Raw genomic sequence first — 10,312 nt, 5'->3', positions numbered from 1 at the left:
TTATGAGTGGTTTTTGAGAGGTTATAGGATGGGCTATACTTTTCAAATAATGTTTTTGGGTTGATAAAATAGTTGGTTGTTTTACTTTTAAAATGGTTCTAAAATATTTTATGATTCTGCCGAATGCTATGTGAGGTTTGGAAAAAAAAAATTTCTAGTGCTTTTTAAGAAAACGAATAAGCGGACGTTTCAATTCTTATGGCTGCATATTGTAGGTTCCCATCTAAAAATTTTATTTATTTATTATAAACACATAGTCATCCTTGTTTGCTGGTGCATCATGGTTACGTTTCGATCTATTTATTAAAAGAAATCAACACTTTACATAAATTACACCTACAAATTTGTCCTAACTAATTCACAGCCTCTAGAAGCTCCGATGATTACACGGATATCTTTTAAAGTTCTGATTTAGTAAACATTAAGTTTTCACCACTTGTAGTCTTCTATGAAGCGATTAAATGTAAAATGGTTCGTTCGATCTTCCACAGGATTTAGATGGTCCAGATTTAGCCACATTTGTGATTTCAAAAAAAAATAGTGGACCACATGTACTTGTGGCTAAATCTGGACCCTGGATCTACACATGGGCACTGCCCCCACATGTAGGGTGAAATATTCCATGTAAAATAATGGCATTTTAAGGGGATCCAGATCCTGAAACTATTAACCACAGTTCACTGTGGAAAATGAAAAATCAGACGAAAATATCGATTGAACAAATAAAGGAAGAACGAGAACAGACTCGAGTACATTCCTACAAACTACATATGTTGTATAAATAACCATTGGACATTTTCACCGAGCACACACCTGTCAAACTACTATCTTGTTAAAGAGCTTACAGTTACAAAAAATGATGGTTCACGGTCAGTGATGAACGCTGAAAAATACCAAAAGGGTTCATCAGAGCTCGTGTTTGCTTCCGCAATTGGAATTGGAATTGGAATTGGAATTGGCTAGTGATAGTTGCTTCACAACTTCTCTCATACATGGTCTCCGGCTTGCCTCCTTTTCGGTACATCTCAAGCCTAATAAAAGCATGAGCTTTACTTGCTGCTGTATATTTGAATCCAAGAATCCATCCAACAGGTTTGAATCTACAATCTTCTCTATATCTTCTGTTGTGTTCCACATGGATCTTACCCACTCCACAATATCCATTTCCCCACCAAATGATGGATCTAAAACCTTTTTTCTGGTTATCAGTTCCAACAAAACGACGCCGTAAGCATAGACATCAGACTCTTTGCTACTTTTGGTGGAGAAGGCAATTTCTGTAAAAAAAATCACATCAAATATTAGCATCGTGGTTCTCATGGATATGTTTATATCTTATCAGTTACTGAAATACCCCGCCAAACATCACATTATTAGATTTTTTTGATAGCTTTATGATACTACACAAAGAACTCCTCTCACAAGTTGCGGTAATCAATTTAATGCAGGAGGCTGCTATCCAGTGTTGGACTTGTGCAGGCTCGTGGTTCTAAGTCGTGACGGATACTGTAGAAAATAAAGTAATGGAATGATAAATAATAACAAAATTTAACCTGGAGCCATATAGCCAGTGGTTCCCTGGATCACGCTCAATGTAGTTGAAGCAACAGACTGATCCAAGAGCTTGGCAATGCCAAAATCTGAGATATGAGGCTCCATATCTGCATCCAGTAAAATGTTCATCGGTTTGATATCTCGGTGGATGATGGCAGGATCACAGTCGAAATGGAGATACGATAGTCCATGGGCAGTGCCAAGGGCGATCTTGTATCGAATGTTCCACTCCAGCAACGGTGGAGGACTTGTTTCATGCAAAACATCGTGAAGACTTCCATTTTTCATGTAACTATACAAGATTAACCCGTACTCCTTTCTCAACCAAAAATCTTCGAGTCTAACAAGATTACGATGTCTGACCTTCCCGATTGTCTCTATTTCTCTAACAATGCTGGTATTTTTCCCCTTGAACCCCAAAAATCCAAGCTTCTTCACAGCATACGCTTTATCCGGAGCCAGTGTCACCTTGTATACCGTTCCATTTGCTCCCCTCCCAATAATATATGTATCTTTGAGGTTCTCTGTGGCTTCCAAAATTTGATTCAGCAGTGAGGAAGCACCTTCTTTGGCGGAGACTGACAAATTCCGTTCCTTAGCTTTGTGCTGCAAACACACGTAAGAAATTCCAGAAACCAGAATCAATGCCAAGAGGAACGATACTGAAACTACCATAGCGATATCAACTTTCCTGAGGCCACCTCGTCTACTAGATTTCAGCTGACAAGATTTGATGAGGACAGGGCTGTTTCCTACGCAATTGAATTCGCGTTCAGGATGACAACTAAAACAGAGGTTTGGGTTGCCCGCAAAAGATAACGGAGTTGTGATAATAAATTTCAACATTGTAGGTGGCACGGGACCGGTGAAAAAATTGTGGGAAATATTGACCTCAAGCAAAGAATGGAGTTCACCAAGGGCGTCCAGGCTACCAGACAGATTATTAAAACATAAATCTAATTGTTCCAGTAGTGTTAATTTTCCCAGTTCCATAGGAACATGACCTGTCATTCCATTATAGCTCAAATTCAAAGATCTAAGGCTTTGAGCATCATCTTCCAAACCAATGTTAGGACTAATGGTCCCACCTAATAAGTTTGCGCCAAGATGCAAATACGAAAGCTTTTTAAGCTGAAACAAAAATTCTGGAATTCCCCCAGTGAATCGGTTCTCGCTAAGATCCAAGTTGTTTAGTTCCGTGAGGCTTCTTAGGCTGAGGGGAATCATGCCATTTAACTGATTATGCCTAACATCAAGGCTTGACAATTTATAACAATCCGATAAAGATGATGGAAGCAAACCTTCAAAAGCATTGTAAGACAGATTTAATGCCTCTAGATGCACAAGGCTTCCTAGCTGAGAGGGCATACGACCTGTGAATTTATTGATGGATAAATCTATAGAGGTTATGTTTTTGAGGTTACCTAAGCTTGAGGGTATTGATCCACTTAAACTGTTATTGCTAAGATCCATGAATAAAATGTTTGGATTCTCAACGAACTCGGGGAGGATACCCGTAAGCTTATTCTGTTTGAGAATTAATCTGGCCAAAGTAATGCAACTTCCTATATCAGAAGGGATACTTCCTTGAAAATGATTCTGACCCAATAAAAGCTTCCTCAGATGCTTATTGATGCAAAGGTTTGGAGGAATAGGGCCGGTGAAGTAGTTTCTGGTGAAGTCCAAGAGAGTCAAGTTACTATTAATCCCAAGTCCTTGAGGTAAAGCTCCAGTAAACTGATTGTCAAACAAGGAAACGTTTCTCAACTGCTTCAGCTCGACGATTTCTTCTGGTATCTCACCGGTAAGATTATTCTGATACACAATAAGATTCTGAAGACTTTGAATCTTCCACACACTGATAGGGATTCGTCCACTCAAATGATTGGTATAAAGCATGAGTGTATGAAGCTCGTTTAACATTCCTAATTCACTTGGAATCATACCCTCGAGACGGTTTCCATATAACTGCAAGTCATTCAAGACCTGGCATTTACTTAATTCAGGCGGTATTGCTCCAGATAACTGGTTAGCAGACAAATAAAGCAGCCTCAGCTCAGTTAGTTGACCCAGAGAAGAAGGGACAGGTCCGCTTAGGCCACAATTAACAGCAGCAAGACTTGTCAAACTGCTGTAATTGCCCAAGACTGGTGGAACACGTCCACTGAATGGATTGTTTGATAAGACCAGAACCTGCAATTCTTTGAAACTACCCATACCCAATGGAATCCTGTCCTTCAAATTGTTATCGCTCACATCTAAATACACAAGAACCTCGAGAAAGTTCAAACTATAGGGCAGTGAACCTTCTAGCAAATTATCATTTAGGTAGAGATCTTTCAAAGAGCTGCAGTTCCCTATGGATGAAGGGATAGTTCCAGATAACTGATTGGATCCCAGATACAGAAATTCAAGCTTACTCGTGTTCCCAACATTGTCCGGGATCGAACCACTCAGCATGTTGTTACTGAGGTAAACTGTATTCAAGAATGGACTTTGAAACAAGGCTTTAGGAATTGGGCCCGTGAGAGAATTAAAAAAAAAACTTAAATACTTCAATCTCGGCAAATTTCCCACACTTTCCGGGATTTCACCAGAAAAGCTGTTGCCAGATAGATCTAAATATTCAAGAAAACTACAGTTGCCTATCTCCTGAGGAATTGAACCCAAGAAATCATTGTTACTTGCATCAATTGCTCTCAAGCTGTTTAAATGCGCCACTTCTGGCCCCAGTTGTCCTGAAATCCCCAAGCTAGACAGGTTCAATCCAACAACAGAGCTGCGGCGATTACAATGCACCCCAACCCATGAGCAAGGAGTGGAATCAGAAGAAATCCAGGTGAGTTTGATGGATGGAGGCACTGATTTCCAGTGCCTCATCAATGACAACAAGGCTGTAGAATCCAAACTCATAGCACAAGTACAGAACAAGAATGGCATACAAAAACAGACCCATTTCATGTTAACTAAGCTGAAGTGCGAAAACACAAACCCAGAATCAAAGTGTGAAAATAGAGAAAAACAGCTTGGAATTAAGTGGGAGAGAGAGGTGACAAGACCAAATGTTGAAAGTCGGTTGACGCTTTTCAGGTTTCAGCGTGTGAACGCTGACACGATCGTTGAAAAATTTTAGTGCTGTCTTTCTTTGTAACTAATTAATGAAGGAACGCGCAGATTCCATTTCAGGATTTTTTTTATTATTTTGAGGTGGTCATAAGCATCAATTATATTTATTATTAATTTTTAACAAAATATTACCATATTTAGCTAATACTCATAGTTTTGTGAAACCAAAAATTGTTAGAGTAGATGTCTTGCAAGTCAACGGTTTACTATGGAATTTATTGACTCAAATGTAATAAACAATCTTTATTTTAATATAATTTAACTTTTTATGGTTATCAACACTTTGAAATCTTTGATAGATTCATTCAGTTGTGTTAAATTCAGTCACGCATTGTAAAAGTTTTTGTGAACTAAGAGTTTCAGTTTTGGCAGTGTTAAGTCCAAACTGAAGTGGTCAGTACAACTCTTGTATTCGATCAAAGTCTTTTAGTGGATATCCTATCTTCGTGATAGAAGGGGTGACGTAGGAGTTATTCTATTCTCCGAACATCTAGAAACAAATCGTGTGCATTTTATTTCAGTTATCATTTTGAGTCAGTTATTCTATCTCTCAGTCAGTTTACTTCCGCAACTGTTTTCTCAGTTAAACTGATTGTTATCGACTGACGAGATACCGAGTGTCAGTTTGTCACTAAACTGAACTCAATTTTCAAAAAATATACATAATCCGTGAGTGTTTATTCAACTTCCCCTTCTAAATACTTATCACCTTCTAACCGATCCTTTCAAGTGGTATCAGAGCAGTTGTATCTCGTATCAGAATATTTCTACTCAAACTGATTATCATGTCATCTTTCAATAAAATCCCTATGTTCTACAGAGAAGACTTCGATGATTGGAAAATCAGGATGCAGGCTCACTTAGCTACACAAGATGATGACATGTGGTATGTCATCCCTGAAGGTCCAATGAAAATATTGAAAGCCAACACAGCAGTTGCAATCACCGATGGGGCACCTCATAGAATTGAAAAGCCCAGAGATGAATGGACTGCTGAAGATAAAAAAAAAAGAAAATTTGGACAATGTGGCAAAGGATATACTGTACAAAACGCTGGATAAAGTAACTTTCAGCAAAATCAAGATGTGTAAGACAGCTAAGGAAATTTGGGAAAAAAGTGATCCAGCTTTGTGAAGGAAATGAATAAACAAAAGAGAATAAACTTTCTGTTGTTGTTCAGAAGTTTGACAACATTAAGATGAGAGCTGGAGAATCGATGCATGAATATGATGAAAGAGTCAATTGTATCATCAATGATCTAAATGCACTTGGAAAAGTGTATACCAACAAAGAAGTTGTATTAAAAGTGATCAGAGGTCTTCCCAAGGAGTGGGACGTTAAGACCATGGCAATGAGGGAATCAAAGGATCTAAACAAGGTTGAGCTTCAGGACCTATTTGCTGATCTGAAGGCCTATGAGTTTGAGCTACAAACTCGAGAAGGAGAACCTTCTACTCCAGCAGCCACAACTGCCTTAGCTGCTGTCAGAACAGAACCAACAGGTTCAGTCGAGAAGTCTGCTGATCAATTGAGCAATGATGCTATGTTATTGTTCATCAAAATGTTTGGAAGGTTTATGAGGAAAAATCAAGGGAACTTCCAGAAGCACTATCAGAGAAACAATTCTAAAGAGGAATCAAATGTTTGCTACAACTGTGGCAAACCCGGTCACTTCATTGTTGACTGTCCCAAACCCAAGAAGGACAGTCAAGGCTCGACTGAAAGAAGGAAGAAGTCATATGTGCACAAAAGGAGACCCAAGGATGATAAGAAGTCTTCTAGGAAGAAGCATGATGTGCTCTTAGCTGAAGAAAGTAAGTCCAAATGGGCAGAAACTGATAGCGAGGAGTCAGAGCCAGAAACCTCATGCAGTTCCAGTGATAGTGAAGAGGAAGTGAAGTGTCTAATGGCTGATGATACAGAAGTGGAGTCAAGCAGTCAACATGTATTTGACTTCAGCTCAACTGATTTCACTAGAGAAGAACTCATTTCAACTCTTCATGACATGGTAAATGAGTATCACAAGCTTGCCTTATCTTTTGAAAAGGCCAGAGCAAAGCAAACTGATCCCATAGACAATAAAACTAAAACTGATGAATCAGTTGATGTGTTGAGTCTAAAAAGGGAGATTGCTGAGCTCAATGTTGAAAGAAACATGAATCAATCAATGATTCAAAAGTTGATGCTTGAAAATTCAAAGCAAACTGAGCTTATTCAGGCGTGGAACAAATCATCTGATGCATTAACTGAAATACAGAACTCACAGAAATCAGTTACTGATAAAACTGGTTTAGGGTTCAGTAACCAAGATGAAATGTCTTCCAATGATACTCGACCAAAACTGAATATGGATAAAGGGAAATACATTCACTTTGTCAAATCAGTTGTGGTACAAGAACAAGCTGAGCTAAGTAAACTGGTTGAACAGCCTATTGAAAGTACGAACAAGGCTAGAAGATATGGTATTGGTTATAGCCCAAAAGTTTTAACTGACTCACGCAGTCAGTCGTCAAAAAGATTCAGCAGGAATTATTCAAATGGCTACTCCAATTACTATAACAACAAGCCGGTTCAGAAAAGATATCGGCTGAACAATCAGTTGAACAAAGCTAAATCACATATTATCTCATCTGCACACTACACACCAAGCACACAAATCGAGAAATACCATCTGGAATACAGCAACTGGACAGTCAGTTAGACTGATGCAAGTCTGGGTTCCTAAAAGACTAATCAGTGTAGAACCCAAATAACCAAGGGTACCAAAATTATATCTTGTGTGTGATTGCAGGTAACAGGTACAAGCAAGGAATCAATCTGGTACTTGGATAGTGGATGCTCACGACACATGACGGGAGATGCAAAATTGTTATCTCAACTGATCAAGTACACTGGACCAAACATCAGTTTCGGAGATAATTCCAAAAGTAAAACTGTGGGTAAGGGTAAGCTTATCCATGGTAATTTTATCATTAATGATGTCTTATTAGTTGAGAATCTCAAGTATAATCTGATTAGCATCAGTCAGTTATGCGATAATAGATTCTCAATTCAGTTTGACAAACATTCATGTTCAGTCAAAGACTCAACTGATGAGGTCATACTAACTGGCAAACGTTGTGGAAAAACTTACAAAGTCAGTTGGAATGATCAACCTTATGCACCAGTATGTTTTATTGCTTCAAAATCTTCTAAAAACCGGTTGAGGCATAAGAGATTAAACCACCTGAACTTTAAATCTATTGCATATCTGAGTAATCACTATCTTGTCACTGGTTTGCCCAAAATGGATTTTACCAAAGATAAAATTTAGTTCAGCATGTCAGTTTGGTAAACAAATAAAATCTTCTTTTAAAAACAAGGGCCTTAAATCTTCTTCCCGATGCTTAGAGCTGTTACATATGGATCTATTTGGTCCAATATCAGTCATGAGCTTAGGGGGAATGAAATACACTTTGGTGGTTGTGGATGATTTTTCAAGATTTACTTGGGTTATTTTTCTCAAATCCAAAGACCAAACTGCTGCACAACTGATCAAGCTTTTCAAAAGACTATTAAATGAGAAATCAGTTTGAATTGATAGAATCAGATCCGATCGAGGAATTGAATTTATCAATCAAATTCTTTCAAATTTTTTAGAAAATGCTGGAATTAAGCACGAGCTCTCAGCAGCTAGAACTCCTCAGCAAAATGGTGTAGCTGAGAGAAAAAATCGAACCCTTAAAGAAGCTGCTAGAACAATTCTTGCTAATTTTGGTATTTCTCAAAGGTTTTGGGCAGAGGCAGTAAACACTGCGTCTTATACTCAGAACAGATCAATGATTAATAAAAATCATTTGAAAACACCTTATGAGATCTGGCATGGACGGAAAAGTGTGGTTTCTTACTTCAAAATATTCAGCTGCAGATGTTTTATTCTTGACAATGGCAAAAATCATTTAAAAGCCTTTGATGCTAAATCTGCAGAGGGAATATTTTTGGGATACTCTTCAGTCAGCAAAGCTTATAGAGTTTTTAACAAGAGCACACTAAATGTTGAAGAGTCTATACTTGTTGTTTTTGATGAAACTGTACTAACTGACAAGCCAACTGATCCAGTTGAGCTAGTGGATAGATTTACAGATATCAATTTGGAAGATGATGAAGAAGAAGAAAATCATATCAATCGAGACAACCTCCAAACACCTAAACCAGAAGTGTTAGATCAAACAGTTGAACATGAAGCTGTTCCTGATAATCAGTTGGCAGAGCCTATTGAGGATATTCAATTACCAACTGATGCAGCAGCAACTGAAATTGAAGAAAACACCCAGTTGCAAACTGAAGCAGTTGCTGACTTGGATACAACAAATGCTGAATACAGATGGAAGAAATCACATCCCCCAGAACTGGTAATAGGTAACCCATCTGATCCGGTGAGAACTAGAAATCAGATGCTCAATTTATTTATTCATCCAGCTTTCGTATCGCAATTGGAACCGAAGAAAACTGATGAATCTCTTGCTGATCCAAACTGGACAAATGCAATGCAAGAGGAGCTGAATCAGTTTACCCATAACAATGTCTGGAATTTCAAAAACTGTTATAGGTACAAAATGGGTGTACAGGAATAAACTGAACAAAGATGGTTCAGTTGTGCGCAATAAGGCGAGACTGGTAGCACAAGGATACAGGCAAAAAGAAGGAATTGATTACTGATGAAACATATGCACTAGTTGCAAGACTGGAAGCTATCAGAATATTCCTTGCCTATGCATCATTCAAGAATTTCAAAGTCTATCAGATGGATGTAAAGAGCGCATTCCTAAATGGTCAGTTGCAAGAAGAATTCTACGTTGAACAACCTCCAGGTTTCATCAATCACCTCTTTCCTGATCATGTCTACCATTTGAACAAAGCCTTGTATGGTCTTAAACAAGCTCCAAGAGCTTGGTATGAAACTCTTTCAAAATTTCTAACTGATCATGATTTTTCTGTTGGATCAGTTGATAAGACATTGTTCAAATTTTCAAAGAATGATCACATTTTACTCGTTCAAATTTATGTTGATGACATTATATTTGGGTCAACTAACCCCAAATTATGCGAGAAATTTGCTTAGTTGATGCAGGATAAATTTGAAATGAGCATGATGGGCGAACTGACATTTTTCCTTGGACTACAAGTGAAGCAACTGGAGACAGGAATTTTTATCAGTCAGACTAAATACACAAAGGAGTTGCTGAAGAAATTTGGCATGGAATCATGTTCAGCTGTAAGTACTCCCATGAGCTCATCAGTCAAACTAGACACTGATCAAGGGGGAATATCAGTTGAAGCGACACTTTACAGAGGTTTAATAGGTTCATGATTGTACCTAACTGCTAGTCGTCCTGATATTATATTTGCTGTCTGTATGTGTGCCAGATTTCAAGCAAACCCTAAGCAATCACATTTTTCAGCTGCCAAACGTATTTTAAAATATTTAAAAGGCACTCAAAATGTTGGGTTATGGTATTCTAAAGACTCATCTGTCAATCTAGTTGGATATTCAGATGCAAATTATGCAGGATGTAAGCTTGATCGCAAAAGTACAAGTGGATCATGTCAGTTTCTAGGAGACAGACTGATATCTTGGTTCAGCAAGAAGCAG

General features: G+C 38.1%; 1 protein-coding gene across 1 annotated transcript; it reads right to left on the bottom strand.

Moving 5' to 3' along the window:
• Window positions 1-683: 683 nt before the first annotated feature.
• Window positions 684-4,685, bottom strand: LOC142543477 (uncharacterized). Its single transcript, XM_075650770.1, has 2 exons — window positions 1,554-4,685; window positions 684-1,277 (listed from the first exon to the last, which is right to left on the bottom strand). The coding sequence occupies exons 1-2, from the start codon at window positions 4,513-4,515 to the stop codon at window positions 907-909; spliced, it is 3,333 nt and encodes a 1,110-aa protein (XP_075506885.1). The 5' UTR covers window positions 4,516-4,685; the 3' UTR covers window positions 684-906.
• Between the last annotated feature and the right edge of the window lie 5,627 nt (window positions 4,686-10,312).

The sequence above is a fragment of the Primulina tabacum genome, chromosome 1, assembly GCF_025594145.1.
Source record: "Primulina tabacum isolate GXHZ01 chromosome 1, ASM2559414v2, whole genome shotgun sequence".
NCBI lineage: Eukaryota > Viridiplantae > Streptophyta > Magnoliopsida > Lamiales > Gesneriaceae > Primulina > Primulina tabacum.
The sequence above is the reverse complement of the archived record's forward strand: the minus strand, read 5'-3'. Positions and strand labels throughout refer to the sequence as shown.